Source organism: Poecilia reticulata, linkage group LG9 (assembly GCF_000633615.1).
Source record: "Poecilia reticulata strain Guanapo linkage group LG9, Guppy_female_1.0+MT, whole genome shotgun sequence".
Lineage (NCBI taxonomy): Eukaryota > Metazoa > Chordata > Actinopteri > Cyprinodontiformes > Poeciliidae > Poecilia > Poecilia reticulata.
This window is the reverse complement of record NC_024339.1, coordinates 21544913-21564493: the sequence shown is the minus strand read 5'-3', so window position 1 is coordinate 21564493 and position 19581 is coordinate 21544913. Positions and strand designations below refer to the sequence as shown.

At 40.6% G+C, this 19581-nt stretch overlaps 2 protein-coding genes across 6 annotated transcripts in view; both read right to left on the bottom strand.

Annotated features, from left to right (window-relative positions):
• smtnb (smoothelin b) overlaps positions 1–9893 on the bottom strand; it is a 52543-nt gene extending 42650 nt beyond the window's left edge. Inside the window, exon 1 of one of the 5 annotated variants that reach the window (XM_017306707.1) lies at positions 9511–9893. In XM_017306707.1, the coding sequence (XP_017162196.1) occupies positions 9511–9561 (51 nt within the window). In that variant the 5' untranslated portion in view covers positions 9562–9893. The remainder of the gene's footprint in view (positions 1–9510) is intronic. The other 4 variants (XM_008418593.2, XM_017306708.1, XM_017306709.1 and 1 more) reach the window with 4 other exon arrangements.
• A 1511-nt stretch (positions 9894–11404) lies between these two features.
• trafd1 (TRAF-type zinc finger domain containing 1) lies at positions 11405–19311 on the bottom strand. The gene is made up of 12 exons (XM_008418592.2): positions 19024–19311; positions 18535–18584; positions 18322–18457; positions 17937–17990; positions 17228–17666; positions 16828–17103; positions 16692–16756; positions 15306–15569; positions 14723–14849; positions 13683–13818; positions 13496–13541; positions 11405–12213 (listed from the first exon to the last, which is right to left on the bottom strand). The coding sequence occupies exons 2-12, from the start codon at positions 18567–18569 to the stop codon at positions 12184–12186; spliced, it is 1608 nt and encodes a 535-aa protein (XP_008416814.1). The 5' UTR covers positions 18570–18584; positions 19024–19311; the 3' UTR covers positions 11405–12183.
• Positions 19312–19581: the final 270 nt, after the last annotated feature.

Sequence of the window (19581 nt, the reverse complement as noted above, 5' to 3'; positions counted from 1 at the left end):
TGTTCAAAGAAACAGATCGGATCAGGTGGCGACTAAAGACCGAAACGAAAACGAATTTGTCAGCTTCTCTGACTCAGACAGACACAGGAGCCTTGTAAATACAGTCATACCTCTTAAACCAGGAGAAAGTTTTGAAAATGAAGCAGGGTTGCGCAATAAAAGTATGAGAAGCTTGTGTCACCGAGCTCCATGTGATGCGATGCAGGGGACACAGCAAACATCATGTGGAAGGAGGAGCTCTGGTCAGATGAGACCAATATTAAAGTTTTGCCTCGGACGCAAATTTCTATATGGGATGGAAAATGAACACTGCAGATCATCCTGAACTCACCGACCCAAATCAGGAAATGCCAGCAGTTCATCTGTAGCTGCAGGGAAAGGTGCGTCTACAAACCCATCAGATTTTTATTTGTAAAATATTTAAGAAGCGCCATCTATTCTTTTCCTTCTGCTTAAGAATCAGACACCGATTTTTGTTGATCTCTCATAAACTCCAAATGTGCCAAGTGGCATGAATACGTTCACAAAACACGCACACACAAAAAATTATTAATGAGGTGTAACACTGACGCAACAGTGAGAGCCAAACAATATTTCACAAGCAGGCTCTTGCATGCATTAAGTCACTTTCTGTTGAAGCGCGGCCTGATGGGAAGTAAAACCTCAACACCTCCAATGGCATTCGTGTGACGCAACTCGAATCAATCAATCAGAGCCAATTAGAGAGCACTCGGGGTTGTCAGTCATCCCAGTCAGCTGGAGGCGTGTTCCCAGAGACAAGGGCAACCTGGCGTAGCTTTACATGCGACTCTGAGCTGAAGAGGTTGGTTAATTTCATCAGAAGCAGCAGAGAGAGGGAGCGTGAAGAAGAGCCTTCAGCCGGTCAAAACACGCCGAGGTAAAACCGTGCAAGCTGCAGCAGACGGAGCGCTGAGCCGCATCGCCGTGAAAGCAGATGGCTAACAGCTAAAGTTCAGATGCGTTTTAATTACAGGGCTCCGGCTAACTTCTTGTCATTAGCGCATCTATTCATAGGTACAGAGAGAGCAGCTTCAGCCTCTCAACGCCTGAGACTCTGATTAATCGAAAGAAAACACTCCACATACAACAACTCCGTCAAACTGTAAGCACCGTCTGGCAGTGGACTCAGCTGCACCTACAGTGTCCTGGAAAACTACTTTTGTGTGTGATTAAATGGCACAAAGCACTGGATTATTATTGTGAAGTGGACATAGAGTGATACATGGTTTTGTAGTTGCAAGGCGCATGTCTGGTTACATCTCGTGTAAAACTAGAGCAGAATTAAGGGAGGAAAAAAAAAAACAAAAGTCAAGCATGGCGGTGGCAGTGTGATTGTGTGGTGTTGCTGTGAGGTCTCAGTTTGTGACCTTAAGCTCAAGCAAGCGTGGGCTGTGCAGCAGCAGCAAGCGAATTCCTCTCTGCATGGCTAAATAAATAAAATTTAAAAACAGAAGTTTTGGAGTGGCCTATTCAAAGTGTGAACATAAATCTAGTTTATATGCAGCAACGTGGCCTTAAAAAAAGCATTTCATGCTTGAACACACTCCATTGTTGCTGAATTAAAACAACTCTGCAAACAAGAGCGAGTCAAAATTCCTCCATTTTGATGGCAAATACTCATTGCGAAACCTCGATGGCATTTGTTGCTGCCAAGAACCGCTTAGTTTTCCACAAAGGGCCGGGTTGTTTTGGTTAACTGCTTCCCCTAAATAAATGAAGTGGCCTCCTGCGAAGCTGAAACAGAAGCATCAGAGCTACTCGGCGTATAGTCAACAAAAACTGAAACCCACGGACCAGAGTATTCGTCTCCCTCCTGCTGTGCCGTCTGCAGGTCACAGAGGTCGGGTCAAACGTCACAGCCTGATGTGTGGAAGACTTCACCTTCCCACCCACGCCCGCCTGGCCTTCTCTGGGAGCACCAGGACCTCCTCAGGCTGAACTCTGACCCCATGACTTTTTTTTTTTTTTTTTTTTACTTCAAGGTTTCAGCTAAGATACAAAGATGTTTCTGCTTTCAAGTAACGAAAATATCATCCTGCGTTTCTTTTGTTGTTTTTTTTTTAATGTGTCACAGCAGGAGTTGCACAAGTTTTTTTTTTGAGGATGAACTAATCATCTCCACAGCGGTTTAAGGCTAAAGCAGATCAGACCAGTGTTCTCATGACTGTCCATACAAGGAGAATCGAGACACTCCTCAGAGCAGAGCTGAAACAGATTAGCAGCTGCCGCTGAAGACGCTGCGCTGCTACACACACAAAGATAAACAATCAGCCCTAAATCCAATCACTGCTTGTTAATTAGGAAGAAAGTCCAGGTTGCATCAGGTGCACGTGTTTTAAATCATCCCTCAGGAAAACAACGCAGCTGGCTGACGCACGCCTGCTGAAAACTGGAAACATAATCTGGATCCGTGAGAGCCCTGCAAGGCACGGAGCACCTGACTCCTCGGGAGGGAGTTTCTGTCGGCCGTCGGATGAAAAATTAACAACAATGCCTAATCACAGCCGAGGCTGAAACCCGTTCCGCCACAGCAGACACCGAGAATCCTTTGTCTGACCTGGAGCTCCTGTGAAAGCGAGAAAGATTATAGTCTACAAATTTGGGTCACACACACGGTTTAATCACCTCTAATAAAGTGGGACGGAGCCACAGAGCGGACCCGGGAAAACCGTGTCCCCCTTTACAGTCGAGCTAGTACGCATAAAAGAGCAGCTACATGGAGGAATGCATACGGGTCAAAGGGCAGGGGGGGGCTAATCTCCATCGGTATCCTATAGGGCCGTAATGATGCGCTGAAGAGAGATGTGAGCTCCGACTGCAGAGTCCACATGCCGACAGGTTAACCAGTCGACTCTGCATATCCCGACCAAAACCCCGCTTCTGATGTTCGGAGCATTTTCACTGTAAAGGAACCGTTTGTCCTCTCTTAGTTTTCTGCAGAAAAACAGCTGAGCCACACAAGGAAGCTGGAATCACGGTTTTAAATCAGCCAGAAGAACAAGGAAGCTGCCTCTGTGTTTATTTTTACAAATAACCAGAGGACTCACTGATAGTAGAAAAGCAATAAATTTCACTTGGAGCGCAGGGAGCTACGGTGTCTGGCAACGCTCTCTCATTTTGTCACATTGCAGCAACAAATTTTAATGCGTTTTACTTGGATTTTGTGTGTCAGGAGAGCAAGTTGAGGTGCTCGTGATGCAGAAGGATAAAAAAAAAAAAAAAAGTGCGTGGTTAAAATGTTTATGTGTAAACATCCCTTCCTCTTTGCAAAAATAGATCAAAATCAGCCAGATTGGATGAAGAGGATAAGATCAAATTTCACACCTTGCCACCATTTCTCCTTTCTCTTTGGGTTTTGGTCTCTGATTGACGCTCCTCTTTCCCAGCCTGTCGGTTTGGGCCATGTTTTGGCGGTTTTACAGCTGTGTCTGAGTCTTTCCATGTCCACATGATGTGTTGTTTAAAGGACGGGCTATTGTTTTATGACCCAACCCTAAAATTAATCCACAGCTTTATCGTTGTCGTTTCTGGGTCTTCACGAAGCCGTTTTCTCACCTTAATTTTATGACAAAACGCTGAATTTATGATTAAATTACACACCGACTGACTCCATGTTATATGTAGGCAACTTCTGCAGGATGAAGAATTTTGTTTATAGGTGTCTGAGCAAAGGAGACGAGCAAAATTGGGGGTGGGGGAATGAAAGTATGCATCATTTTCCACCCATCAATAACCCAATATTGCTGCTGCAAGTTGAACGTTTTCCAAAGCGACATGTTTGGTCCTGAAAAAACAGAGCCCTTCCCCTCCACTGAGTCTTTGTCTTTATGTCTCTGAATAACTGTAAATCATCACAGCAAGACAGCCATCTGCAGCTTTATTTCCTCCAGTTTTATGAGCAGAAAAATCTGTTACAGCCTGACAGATTTCAGCAGGAGGGAGCCATGACAAATAAAAACGCCCTGAAAGACATGAAAGCTGCGATTCTGCTGGCCTGTCAGCAGAAGCAGCAGGTGCTGGAGAAGGACGGCTCCCCTCTATGATCTGAAGCTCTGAGTGAAAACCCTCCATGGACGGACATAGGGACATGTCCAGCAGGAAGTAAAAGGAGGGACTGTGGGAAACGCGCAGACTGCTCGTTCTCCGCTCGGATCTGTGACGGCCTGCGCTCCAACGTTAACAACCGGAGCCGCAGGCCCCGCTGAACACAATTCAACAGATCTGCTGTGCAAATCTCGAGAACGCCACGAGATTAACAGCATCGAGCTGGAAAGCTAAACATCAACATCCGCCTGGTGATGTTAGGAGGACCTCAGGAAACGACTCCTTCCTGAGGGACACGCAGAAAAAACTCCAAGCACCAACTTTTTGACTTTTTTTTTTTTCCCCCCCCGACAGCATCCTGTCTGTTGTGTTCCTCTGTCTTCACCCTAACGTTCCTTCCCTCGGGGGAGGCAACTACACACCTGAATAGTGTGTAGTTGTGCCACTCGTCCGGGATAAATCCATTCTCCTGTCTCTTCTCTGGGCCTTTTCCCCTTTGCAAAGAAACTTTCCAAAGACATCCGATTTGTTTCTTACTCATTTTGCTGCTTGTGGCCTCAGTGCGCAAGTAACCGAGAGAATCTGGTTAAAGGATTTTCAAAATAAAAGATCCTCCAGACACAAATAATACATAAAACGGAAATATTTAATTATTTGTTGCACGGCCCGGTACCAATTGGTCCACGGACTGGTACCAGTCCGAGGACCGGGGTTTGGGGACTACTGATCTAAGAGACGTCTGGTGGTGTTCAGGGACACAGAGGAGGGAAGAGACTCCTTCAATCCTTTATCCAGATCTTTTCCACTTGGCAGAATGATGAAGACAGACAGATCAGTCTCTGCTGGATCATTTAACCGCTCAGACGTAAAGAGCGGAGCAGCTGAGGGTCAGCCAGCCTGACTGCTTTTACAAAGACCGTTTGACCCTCAGCAGGCAGCGCCAGAACATACAGATTTCATTCATTCAGACTTCACAAGCAGCCGCTGCCGTCCGCTTTTCAGCTGGTTGTAACTGTTACATTTCCCCAAATATGACACAGGTTGGTTATTAAACTAAAAAAATAAACACACACTCTGCTCAATTTTTCACATTAACACACAACGTCCATCCAAAAATGACTTTCAGCTGAATATCAGCCTCTCGTAGAAACTTTCAAAGAAACAGAAATCCTCCAACAAGAGCCAAAAAGATTCTGCCCGTGTTTTTTGGTTGTCATCAATATATAATTTTTCAAGATTTTCACAACTCGTACTTATTATTTTTGCCAAAGGAAACAAAAAAAAAATCTAATGCATTTACTTTTACATAAAACTTTTCCACAGTGTAAAAACTATCAGGCATAAGGAGGCCAGAGTGAAACCGTCAGCAGACGCAGCGTTTAGCTTTCAGGTTCATTTCCTGGTCAAAGCCGATTCAATTAAAGGCCAAGAATCTCCAGATGCAAAAACGTTGATTAATAAAGTCAAGGTTTCACAGAGATATGGCATTTATTTACACACACACACACACACGAAATGCAAAAATAAAATCGAAATGATTTAATAAAACTGAAAAGCAATATTTCTTTGCTATTGTTGCTAAAAAATAATGAAAAGAAAAACTAATTAATGCAGCTTGAAGTGTTCATTGCCCAGAATATTTAAACATAGCAAGCAGACATTAGCAGGTTAATGAGTTGAACTCTCTGTTAAGGCAGCAGACCTTCAGTCTGAAGCTTAACAGGAGCTTAGGAAAGCACCTGGCAGGTTTAAAAAGGTGATTTACATCATGTCTCTCTTCAGCAAGCAGAAATATTTAAAAACAGCCACGACCGTCTTTACTGTAAACCCTGGGAAAGTGTGGGTGTCGTTCCTGCAGCCAGATGACCAGCAGAGCACAGCAACAGGTAGGGGAGGGGAACCATAAAACACAGGAAGACATCAATTCAAAAGGTTAAGACTTCAAAATATGCATTGTTCATGACTTTTTATGAGAGGAAAATCTACTTGAGTTTCTGCACATGAACTTTGATGAAACCAGACTTCAAAAAGACAATGTAACAGAAAAACAAAATACAATAATCTTTTTACCAAAATGCACTCATAATGTTAGCAGCAGTGCAACAATAACCTCTCATGGTGTAACTTCTCCTAATGTTACTGTACTATTTTACAGTACCGTCAAATAACAAACAAACAAACAAAAAACTCTACTAATCCATTTTACAGTAAAGACATTATTTCACTTCCTTTCAGAGGCAAAATGTGAGCAGATATTTATGTCAGAATGCAGAAACTAAAGCTCTCCATTCGTCCAAAATGCGGATGCAGCTTCTCATCTCTGTGGTCTTTTGTTTGGAAATTCGCTGACAAGAAGCTGAAGTGTGCAGGCTGCAGCACTGTAGATAACCCCTGCCTGGTGCGTCGGCTCAGGCACGATGACTTTGCCAGAGGCTTCAGCGAAATTAATCATGAGGGGAAAACCGAAACGTGCGACTGGAATAAAAACCAGAAAGAAAAATATTCTCTCTTTTTCTTCTATAGGAAAAAGGCCTAGAGAGAAAACAATCAAGGCAATCATACTCATAAACAGCAACCACAGATTGTGATCAGAGAATTAATTATCAAGGCTATGTGGAAGAACGTTTACTTCAATGGAAATCAGCTGCATGAAACGACATGCGCCTGATGTTCCACGGAAAATTCACGTCCAATTTACTTTAAGAAGGAAGAAGGAGTATTTATATTAAAAAAAAGGAAAAAAATGGTTGCAGGTGACGGTTAAGCAATCATCTTTCCAACTGATTCCTCACAGACGATGAGTCCAGTCTAAACAGGGAGTACAGGTGAATCTGGAGAGAACGCAAAAAAATCCTACAAAAATATTTAAACTTCTTCCTTCCAGACTGAGCTGTTGTTGATGCGCAAAAGAGTTTAGAAAATCGTAAACTAAAGGCCCAGAGGTCTCGTTTATCAGCCAGACTGGACCACAGAGTCAATCTGGCCTATTTTAAACATGTGTGAATGCCTCTGGCTCACCAGGGAGAAAGGACCGTCAAGGCCTGGAAGGACTGATCATAAATCATCATACGTGGGACCCATCCAGCATGTGAAATCAGCCGAACACGGAAACCTATCAGCGTTCATGTCAATCCACCTGAATACCGAGCGCTCAGCGCTGATGATTATGTCACATTTGAACCTTTTTTCTGCATCCACCTGTGCAGCTCTGTGACATAATTAGAGGGAAGATCACAGAGCGGCTGACAAGACGCCAACTTCTTTGCCAAGTAGGGCTGTGCACCTGTACCGCAGCCAGCAGACACCTGTGGATGCAACAGGTCCTGCAGGTTTAACACACAGTGACACGCAGCAAACTATTGCCTCGCAGCAAAAATCAGGGCTGTGGCAGCTGATAACCATCACTCTGCAAAAAAAAAAAAAAGCACTCCATCTGCCGACAAACTCTCCAGCAAAGAGACGTCGGTTTAAGTTGTCAGATTCAAGGGAGATTTATCCTCCGACTGACCTCGGCGGAGGCTTCGGTTCATCGTAAGATGAACCTTGACAAATACCTTCTCAGCTCGAGAACCGATTATTTTCATGAATGCATAAATAATCGCTCCTGCCAAGCGAAATGAGGAGGGGGAGGAAAAAAAAAAAAAAAGCTCCTTCTGGTTGCGTTAGCGAGGGATTAGATGAGCAATATAAAGAGGCAGGTCGGGCTTTGAATAGAGGTGTAGCAATGGGATTAGCAGCGCTAAGAGAGACCGCCATACGACCTTCTGACTGTTAAGTTTGTTAAGAAGCAACACAGGCCTGGAGTTCGTTTTGCAGTTTAATAGCAGAGGCTTTACAACCAGCTCAGACCAGCCCGAGCCCCAAAATAAACGTGCATTATATTTTACCAGCGTCCTAAAACCACAAAAAGACAATAGATTCTGAACAATAAAACAATATAATAGGGTGTTAGATTTCCTAAAAAGCTCCGAAGATGAACTACATTTCATCCCAGCCGCTTGTGAACTTTCTGTTGTGAGTTTGTTTTGTTTGAAAAGTTCACTGTGGATGGAAAAGTCTGACACTGCGAAGATCATTAGTGAAATTGTGGGATCTGAGTGACCTTAATGCTGAGGGAAAGACGCTGCAGCGGAGGGGAAAGAGAGAGAGAGAGAGAGAGATGGGACATTTCCAATCCAGCTCCACAGTGGGAAGCTGAAAAGACAATTGAAGAAGCTGCATGATGTGCATTTTATTCTCTGAGGCAGGTCCTGGGACAATGGCAGCGTTTACTGCCGGGTCCTACAGCATGCATTGTGCAAGCAGGACGAATTAATTATATTTCCTCTGTGAGCTGAGGTCAAATGTGACACAACATTAACTAAAGAAATCTCTAAAAGTTGCAGAAAAGACAATTAAATAAAACATTTGAGTTTTTAAAGCAATACATTTTTTAAGTACACCTCCTCATGCCGCCCACAGATTTTTTAAGAAAAAATTTAACAGATACACTGTGGCCATTTCACCAAGTAGATCTGTTCAATCGGTTGTCAACACAAATGCCAAACCAGCTGACTGTGTGGGTAAAATATAATAGACTTGTGGTAAAATGTGTGACACTGACTCCAGATTACAGTCGGATCATCCCAGACTTTAGCAGATCAGTGGATCATTAAATAGCCTGATTCAGGTCAACCAAACATGACATTTCTGCCCAAAGCAAACACGCCGGCTTTACTGTGCTTCAAGACCAGCTTTCCAAACATTTATTAATAGACCCTCATATTGGTACAGTGTAGATTCCGTAGAAGAAAGGCAGAAAAATCTATGCTGTCAAGTAAAGTTAAATCGTCAAGCTGGTAAAGCGCAAATATAATGATTAGGGCATAAATAGGAGACATTAAACAAATTCCTAATGACTCTTTTTACAGTGTAAACCAACAATAAATAGCAATAGTTGTTGTTGTACTCTGTGAATTTTAGATATTCTCCTTCCTCGAATCAACAGTGCACATTTTTCCTCATTTCAGATCAACTAAATGCAAATTATTTCATTTAAAAACTACAAATGTCTGAATCGCTTTGATAGCTTTGTTTATCACAAACAAATATGGGGGTGAAACATTTCCTGGTTTTTTTTTATAAGAGGGAAACTTGTAAATGTACATTTTCTTTGTCAGCTGTGCAGACAGAGCAAGTCTGCAGGAGGATTAGCAACAACACTGTGCGCAGCCTACCTGCCTCTCAGGTGTGCTAATTAAAGGAGAAGCTCCCTGATAATCTGAAAGTATTATTGTGCTACTTGGAAATGATTTTGCCGTGTGCACACACCCTAAAATAACAAAGCAGAGTAATTCAGCCTAGAGAAAGCACACAGTGGAAATATAAAAACTCAATGTTGCTTGTGCTAAATCTTTTTTTTTTTTTTTTAACAGACTCTTAGAGCATCTCCGGACATTTACTCACCAAAGCTCGGAGAGAAGATTCGTCTAGCGCTGAATACGTCTCCAGGGACATCTCGATGAGACCAGGAGAGACCGAAAGGTAAGAAATGGATGGATGGAGTCTCGCTGTGAAGATGATCCCCGGTCCACAACGTGACCACCTTGCACGATTCGCGTTTTACTTTCTTGATGCTCCTTTTCCTTTTCTTTACTTCTTCGGTGAAGGTTGTTTTTGGCTCAGCTAACAATAGAAAACTCTGGAGCCGCTCGCTAAAATCATATTTAAGCAGGAGTTTCTTGATCCCAATGAGAGCAGAAGCAACCAGACTCTGACACGACAGGACAGTAGCAGCTTTTTGAACTGAGAATTCCCACTGAAAAGTTGTAACCCCGCCCCGTCCGGACTCCGGCTCCTCCCGGCGTTCATTCAAAGCGCACCACCATGCGGGAAAATGTGAAACAGGTTTGTGTATGAGGGGCAATGAGTGCCACTCTTAGCTGCTTCAGTTCAAGATTCTGGAAGTGAGGTTCCAAGAACTCTGTGCTATTTACTTTGTGTAAAACCAGATTAACAGTAACTGGAGATTAGAAGTAAAAACGGCTCCATTAGCAGTTTATACAAACCTCATTTTATGAGCCTTCAATCTGTTGTTCTTTATTTGTATTGGGTGGTTATTTACATTGAGGCCAATGGATTATATAGGAAATAAATGAAGACTGGAGGCAGTGCGCCACCAAAATTGTTCCTATCGAAACAAGTACTATGAAATAAACATGTGTTTCTGGTGAGAATAGCCAACTGATGTAAAAGTAAAGATGTGCATAACGCAAAACTATTATTGCAATTTAACTTATGCTTATTGTTGATTGTTGATTGTTACACTGTCTGACTTTTCCAGAATTTTCTTTTTTTAAACTAAAATCTGTTCAGACAAAAACCCTATCCAACAAACTGTGGTGAGCATTTTTACTAGCAACTATTCAGATATTAAATACAATCACACATTTCACCAAAACTTTAAATCATAAAACTTGTATGGTTTTCACTCTACAGTTATGTTATATATTCTTATTTGTAAAATCTCAAAATAAAGACTATTTCACAAAGCAGAAACTAATGAACCATCATCGACTGTTTGGAGACAGAGTAGGCTGTGCAAACATGATAGCATGCAGTGGGAAGCAGCCAGCTATGGTTCTCTCCCCTGGGTGGCATCTCTAACAGGGGTGAAAGGCAGGGTGCATCTGGGAGTTGCCAAACATGTTTTCTGTTGATTTTCCTTTTGAAAATTGGCTACACAATGCAAATGCAGCTGGATAATTACACTAGAATCTTCTAATATCCAAGTTTCAAACTCAATTCTAAAATAAAGAACTATTTCACATTTTTTAGGCCCAAAGATTATATTTGGACATATTACATATACTCCTTCCACTAACATAAAAAAGAAAATAATTTGGGTACAGTAATTTTCAAGTAATTTCTTTCAAATAAATGAATAAATATTACTTATTTTGTTCCTCTAAAGTATTTTTTAAACTATAAAAACTTCAATATATGGAAGTGATCTAATGTGTGTAAATGTTCACTTCGTGCTGAAAAACTTCCGAGGATCTCGGTCTAGTTTGCTGTATGTAAGAATCGTGTTATTCTTAAAGACATCAATTTAAACAAATATATGACTTTGAGAGAATAAAACTTGAAACTTATGTGCTTCAAATTTACCCTAATTGCTGCAGCTAAAATATTCTAACCTGCAGAATCACCTTCACACAAACAGTATAAAAAACAATCTGAATCAAAAGTGTATTATGTTGCCCATCGCTCACGAAACTTCATACCTGACAACAACAAGGTTCTGAAATGTATAAAATAAAATCACCAAGATGTTGAGAAAGTGATAAAACCACCATTATCCCTATTGAAATATTTAATCACAGCACAAGACAAAGAGTATTACATCATTTTTAACAGGAATATTCAGCTGTGCGCATTAAATCCACAATGAAAGGTGTTCTCATGGACTGCAGCAGCTCTACTAACTAAAACTTTCTGGCTTCCTAATACATATTTCTATTGTGTTAAAGTCACAAAAACATCATATTATGCTTTTAAAGCTATCTCACGACTGTAGGTTAGAATAAAAAAAAAAGTATCACTGCTTAGTTACAGAAAATTACAAAAGATGAGTGTTAAACAGTATAAAGTGAGAATAATGCTTAGAAATTTCTACTTTCTTGGTCAGAGAAACATATTCTAACAAATTTAATCTGTTCCCAACATTGTCTTTTTTTTTTTTTTTTTTTAAATAGATGAAGGCAAAAACAAAAAGGAGATGACAACACAAGGATAAAAACTAAGACGTCTCCGGCAGCAGAAACAAGGTGCAGATTAACTTCAACTGGGTTTGTTTTAAATGAACCAGGCAATAGAAACGCTAATACAATGTTAATAAAATACATGTCTTAATTTATCAGGCTTGACCACAAAACGCAAAATTAAGCGGAAAATGCAAGAATAAAATCAACTCAGACGTTTGTAAAAATTAATAGAGTATAAACTGTAAGATACTTAGGTTTTCAAAGGCACTTGGGTTGTTATACCTTTATTGTTTAAACGTGTGCAAAAACAGGTGAAGCAGACGAGGAGGTGCAGTCCGTTTGTTTTCCCCACAGACTCCAGCTCACATTCTTCCTACTGCTCCTCATTCTGCTTCTTGGGTGACTAGAGAGAGACAGCGGTACAGCTAGGAATACTTTTACAGTCCAAAACAAACAATAATAACAACAAAAAAAACACATCAGGAAATAATGAAGACTGAGAGATCTGATGAGAGATCCTTCTAACAGAATATTTGTTTTGAAAGCCTTACAGTGACTTGTAGGCTTCTAGTCTGATCACATAAAACTTAGAAATATTACAGTTGTGAAAAACATGAACAGTCATGGCATGGGAATTAAAGAACAGTGGTCATGTCGTTTTGAAACGGAGGTGGAAAGGTCAAATATTCTGCACAACATGGACATCCCGACACCCACACCTAAATACGGAAGACTTTATATTTTTCATAGCATTATCGCACCTTTAATAGTCAACGTCTTAGTTATGTTTGCAGTAGTATGAATAACTGTTGCTTTTCTGTTTTATGAAAAAAGGGGATTAGGGGATTTTTACATTATATTTTAGAGAAAACATTGTGATATCATCAAACAGTCATACAGTGAATATCTCATACCGGACGAGAAAATGTCTGGCATGTACTGTACTGAGTAACGCATGACTACATTACTCAGAGTCTAAGCTTGCATCAGAGTAATGTAACGCCCAGCAGATGTTGATACATGCTTCATCATGTGACTCACTGATGACTCGAGACATTTACGTTTGCGGCCTTAAGGATGTGGAGGAAAAGAAGCTTCCTGAGTCGAATCGCTGAAATAAAATAAGGAGAAAACCTGCAGTAGAGAGTTTTGAAGGAAAGGAAACGGGTTGGGAGAAGCTGCCCTTCCTGGAGTAGTTTACGTAACACTTTGTCTTTCTCACTATTGTGAGGTGACATTTGAAAGAGTTTAGCTCAGACTGGTGAAGTTTAAGGAGCATTTAATTTACTCTGAGGAGGTTTGTAATAAAAATGCCTCCAAATAAGGAGCTCCACCTCACTGGTGTCTCTCCGTCGCATTTCCTCACCTTTATGAAATGCTGTTGAGTTTTAAAGTATAAATAAGTATAAACACTAATCACTAGTTGAGACTGGAAACTGAAAGGTTTCAGCTGTATTTAGTAACAACTTGTCGCCTTCATTCGAAATTATGTCAAAGTTTGTGTGTCAAGAGTTTATTTAAATGTACGGTGACAGAAGAAAAAAACATTTAGAAATAAGAACCTGTTTGGTTTAAACTTTTAACCAAATATTTTATGTGGATATTGTCAATACTCCAACTTTTAAAGTCATTTAACAAGACAGAATAAACACCACATAGTTTGAGTAAATAAAAGTAAAACATACCTTAGTTCTGTTCTCCGTCCCTTCTTTGTTTTCTGGCATATAAAATCTGATGATTACATTTACCAAAAAAAAAGAAGAAAAAAGAACAAATTATTATGCATTTAACTCAATGTATTTACATTTTTGCTTAAATATTTCAAAATTACATGAAAACCACATTTCACTTATATTGTGTTATTGTTTTTACCCCTGCATTGAAGCAGAACCAGGTGTGTCAGAGCCACAGTGAAAGAAACGAGCGTCCTCTGCTTCCCGGACGTCACGGCCGGACGTCCTCCTTTCCCATCCTCCAGACGTTTGTCCAGGTCTTGTGTCCCAAAAGTCTTCATCCGAAAGTCAGATATATACAGGAGCGAAAGTCATGAGTGTGTAAAAACAAAAACCAGCATCCAGAAATGCATCTACAGGACCATCCACATTTGTTGTCACACATGGCAGAAGTGTGTTTAAAACTGTGAAATAATAAAATGTACATATATTTTGTCACAGGCCAAATTTGCGGAGTTAAAATTAATCAAAGACCAATAAATTTCTGCGAGATCTTTAAATTTAAAAGGCAGAGATATTTTAATTGAAAAAATGTAGTCTGATTTTTGCACACAAAAAAAAGGCAAATACCAAACACAAAAATTTAATCACCTAAATCTTTAGGGTTTATTATTTTCTATTTTCTTGATCTAGAAAAATGTTTTGGTCTATTCTCAGAACACGTGTCAATCTTTCTTTGGAAATACTAACTTGTATTTTAACAAAATTGATGAACGTGTTTGCTGTTGAGTAAAAATAACGGGAGGTTTGTGGTTCTGTTTCTAATGTAATTAAAATGAAAGTAAAATCTTGGTTAAAAATAGACTAACGCTTTGAAATAGCACCTAACATTTTCCATTTCAAGATTTATTTTTACTCTGTATTTAAAAACCGAAATCTAAAAAAAAAAAAAGAAACGGAAAAATTCCAACCGCCTGTGCTGGTGGGAAAAATGTATACAATTCCTGAATCACGGTTGCAGCCCATGTAAAATCATACTGAGGGCCACATTTTGAACAACTCCTCTATACATTAGAAGAATTTTTAACAAACCAGGAATTTACAAATTGTACACCAAAACACTGAAGTATCTCTGAAAGGATAGATGTTTTTTAATTGATTCAAAATGGTAGAATACTGCTGGAGTAGATTACTGTCTTAATCTTTATTATATTAACCGGAAGAAATATCCAATGGTACCTTGGTGCTTTATTCTTTGAAAATCTGCAGAAGTCTGTCCAAAGGTATCTCCAGCAGGACCCAGAGGCTTCTGGATCGCTGTGTTATTCAGCTGGTGACCAGCCTCGGTCCGCATGTCACATTTGTCCTTGGTTTCAGAAGAGAAACATCACAAAATTCTGATTATGCTAATAATGAAGTTTCTTCGAGCTAAAACAAGTCCTGAAGGTGTTTGATTCTTACGTTTAGCTGAAAATAATGATGTCCTTTTATAAAAATAAACCTGAAATAAATTAAAGTTTACTCCATATTTTGCTCAATGTTATAGATTAGATATGAACTGAGAAGCAAATCGGATCAGCTCACAAATTCTTTATTAATTCCCTTAATGGATCACTTTTTTAACAACATGTAAATTCTGGGAGGAGGCACTCAGACAAAAACACTGTATACAAACCATAATAAAAAAAAATAGAAGAATAGAGCCAGCAGTGGCTAAAAACCAAGTTTGAAGCATTATTCTGTACAAAACACACATTTAATTTAAACAGGAGAAGTAGCAATTAAAAAAAAAAAAAAAGAAAGGAGAAAAGTGGAAAAATACCTGATGGTGAAAGAGAACAGCTTCCTCCAGAGCCACGCCACAGAATTCACATGGAATAACCACGTCGCCCTCTAGTGGACTGGCAGGAGGACTGTAAGAGGCTGGGGAGACTGACCGAGGGAAGGTGGGAATGTTGGAAGCGAGCGTGTTTGGAAAGCTCTGCATCAGCCCTGATGAAGCATTCCTGCCCATCCTGTCATCTTTAGGAGGTGAAGACGGTTTCTTGCTGAAAGATGCAAACGCAGAGGCGGGGCTGCATCCGGTCTGACACAAAGAAAAAAAAACAGAGATTAAATAAAGTGTTTTAGACATCACGTTGCCTGAACACGCAGATAAAATCCACAGCCACGTAAAGGGCTGGGCTGACTGGAGCTGAACTGAAACAAAGAAAAGTACAGAGGTGTCTTTGAGGTCTAAATAGAATATATTTAGGGTCGATTTTTAAAAGGAACTAATTAATTACCTGACAACAGTCAAAACTCACCCATGGAAAGCCAGTTTGTGTCACTGAAGGGATCTGAATGCATTCATTTCTGAACTATTACATAATGACGTCATTTCATTAGAAATCATTTCCTGATAGATTTTTATTCAGCTTTTTGTGCGAAACATGCAGCTCTACAATTTTACATATCAGGACATAAAGGGAGTGATCAGGTCTAAGATTATTTAACTCTAACATCAAGCATACACACAACAGGTTCCATGCTGTAGCACATGGAAGAATTAAGCATGCATCATGATCGTTTACTAGTAGTAAAAGTCCAAATCATCAACCCTCCACCTCCCTGCTTGACAGCTGGAGTTTCCTCTGATACTCTGATATGAACTTCCTGAAATGTTTCCCATGTGGGAATAATCACATGGATTCCAAATTACCTGCAAATGGCCTCATAATTCATGTTTTTATAGATGCAGTTGGCTGCACAGTGGCGCAGTTGGTAGAGCTGTTGCCTTGCAGCAAGAATCAGCCCTGATGTCTTTCTGCATGGAGTTTGCATGTTCTCCCTGTGCATTCAGGGGTTTTCTCCGGGTACTCCGGTTTCCTCCCACAGTCCAAAAACATGACTGTCAGGTTAATTGGCCTCTCCAAATTGTCCCTAGGTGTGAGTGTGTGTGTGCATGGTTGTTTGTGTGTGTCTGTGYTGCCCTGCGACAGACTGGCGTCCTGTCCAGGGGGTACCCCGCCTCTCGCCCGGAACGTTAGCTGGAGATAGGCACCAGCAACCCTCCCTCCACTAAGGGACAAGGGTGTAAAGAAAATAAATGGATGGATGGATAGATGCAGTCACACTGATGATCACCTGACCACGAGCCTTAACTGCATCCCTGCCGCTTTGCTACTTTCCCACTTAGACCACAGTGGTTTCAAAAACATTCCCAAACCTCATGCAGAATAAGGTCCTCTTCTGGAAACAACTCCTCGCAAAACTCACAAGGCAGCATGGTATCTGTGAGAACAAGGTGAAATTATAAACCGAGTGCACACTCAGATGAATGAATGAAATCCTCCCAATTTTACCTGTTGGGCCAGAGGCCTGAACTGCGCTCGTCCCTTCGGGTGAGTTAGTGTTTTTATTGTGGGCCAGAGGAAATGAGTTCACTGACGAGTTTGTCTTCTTGTCCTCGTGGTCCCAGATATTCCTCCACACGCTGTCCTCTGCTCCTCCAGCTGCTGATTCTCCGTCACTCTGGAGGCTGAGGGCCAACATATAGTCGTAGTCGAGGCCCGACGACTCCTCATCAGGAGGGCGCACGCTGCTGCTGCCGCCATGAAGAAAATCACCTTGTCCAAGAACTTAAAACACAAACGTTCACACAATTATTACAGAAAAAAAAATGAAACGTAATTCTCATTTAGATGAGAACACATCAACTTTCTTGCGGTTGTGCATCTATAAGATAATTCAGAATCAACTCACAGAGGTTAGATGTTGTAATGTGAGATGTCGAACTCTTCCAGCTTCCCGCCTCCCGATCCCCACTGGAGCCGCTGTAAACTGAGGCCTCAAAAGGCCGAAGAAAGTGAGGACGTTCCGCTGCGCTGATGTTATTGTTCTTAGGGGCTCCCTCCTGCGCTCTCAGGGGGTTTCTGATCGAGTGCGCCTCAAACCAGTCATCAGAAGACCGGCTCTCTGTCTGACCGCAGCCCATCCTGTTGTTGTTCCTCTCTTGGGGTGGTGTTAGGCTTCCGCACAGGACTGGATGCACAGCTTTTTCCCGCAGCATTACATTGCACTTGCAGTTGGGGCAAGGCTCGGTGCGTGCACCACAGTAATCCTCGTGCTCCTTGGACTGGCTGAACACAAGCTCCAGCTCACAGTATGGGCATGGGACAAGCCGCTGAGGGCACTCGGAGCTCTGCAAGACACAACCATAAGGAACATTTAGTGGCCTTCATCCAGATTGTTAAACATTATAAGTCAAGAAATGTATAGTCTACATACTTTTTTGTACCAGTTGTACTGCTTCTCTAACGCTACATCAAATTAAGTAAATTTACCCCTAAATAGGTGTCAGAATTTCCTACAGCGCAAAAATGTAAACACTGATTCTAAAAGTATTTTTTGGAGAAAAGATTCTGTTGGCAACATGTAATGTAATGTAATGTAAAGAAAAGTAAGGCAATACCTGATGAATTTCACTTTGATTCTTCTCGATCTTTAGTCCACACTTGCATGTAATCTGGAGAAACCAAAATAAAAGTAACAATATTTTTGGGGCTGTAATTTGCTTTCTTGCTGATTGAGCTACAAGTTGACAGATTGAATGAAGTAGAAGTGGAATAAGTCTGACTTGAAAGATCCGAATAAAGTTCAGTGAAAATGGAAATAGTGTCCATACTTAAAAATCAAATTATTATTATTTTAATTTTGGATCAGTGGTTTTCTGAAGGTACTTAAGATTTTAACCTGTAATATTCTTCAGTAAAAATACTCAACAGGTTGAAAGGCAACTACTTTTTTCCCCACAATATGGTTTATGAACATAAGTAATCTTAAGCTGGGTATAATACCTGTGTGTGCTCTTGAATCTTGTGCTCCTGAAGCTCTGAGTGGGGAACTGGCTCCTGGCACACGTCACAGAGTCCAATGTTTCTTCTACAATGGATCTCATGAGTGGTAAAATTGGCCTCTGGAATGTCATGCTTGCTGAAAGGCAGAAACATTTAAGTTCAGACAATCGATCAAAAAACATTAGTCATGACATATAACTAGTTTATACGCACCAATTACCACAGAACTGTGTGTTTTCATCTGCCATGATTCCACTTGTGACCTAAAAGAAACATACCAGAAATTACACCAATCTGTGATAAGGCGGCTGAAGTTCACTCAGTCAACTGTAGTGAGGAATTTGCTTAGTCGATTAAGTCAACAAGTGAAACTAAACTTAGTTTAGCTCCATGAATCATCTGAAAAACGGAGCTAACTTTACATCTTGAAATGAAACTAATCGGCAGCACTTTCGCTTTATTCACTGTTTTTACGTAGCTTACTAATGTTAAGTACAAAAATAGCCCATATCACCGTCAATATTCTTAGTCAACATTAGTAAACAAGCGACATCAAAGAGTTGTATTCTAAATATCAGTTGTGTTTAGCAAACTACTTAGCTTAACACCAAGTATCATCTTCCCTTTATAACGCATTTATAGCGTCACAAAGCCAAATTAACCAGAGATTAATTTTTTGTTAAAGTTTTAATTCGAGTTTACCTTTGGTCCTTCGACGGTATTTAACCAAACAGCCGGATGACAACAAACTACTTCACGATGTTAGCTTAGAGAAACAGTTTGTTAATTTTCCGTCCCGATAGGTGGGAAATTCCTGCCCTGGGTGAAGTCTTTCAGGCGTGCTTACTTTGCGGCCATAAAAATAACTATTCATAATAATGGTGAACAGTTAAGTACATATTACCTAGAAAAAGGCCCCATTTATCTTTACTGAGAAAAAGTACACTTGGTTTTGCTTACCAAACTAATTAAGGTTTAAACACCTTTTCCTGAAAGTCTAAACGCAGAGCATATTACGAAACAGTCTCAGCTCCGTTTTGATTGGTTCAGAAAAAAAGAAAAACCGAAAACGTGCACCGTAAGATGTGTCGGGTGATACAGATAGTTTCCAAATACGCGTTCCTATGCAGTTTAATTATCCATTTTCTATACACCCTTGTCCCTAGTGGGGTCGCGTTCCTATGCAGTTTAATGTATACCATTTCAGATAAAACTCTGCAAGAATACTTATCCATAGCTATGGCAAAAGACGCCAAATAC

What these genes read in the sequence shown, in the direction of transcription:
- trafd1 (XM_008418592.2), bottom strand. Translation starts at nt 18,569, where the DNA reads ATGGCAGATGAAAACACACAGTTCTGTGGTAATTG. An exon ending in CATTACAACATCTAACCTCT is followed by an intron (nt 17,104 to 17,227) that starts GTGAGTTGATTC and finishes TTGTGTTTTAAG; the next exon opens with TTCTTGGACAAGGTGATTTT. An exon ending in GGTTCTGCTTCAATGCAGGG is followed by an intron (nt 13,542 to 13,682) that starts GTAAAAACAATA and finishes TGTAATCATCAG; the next exon opens with ATTTTATATGCCAGAAAACA.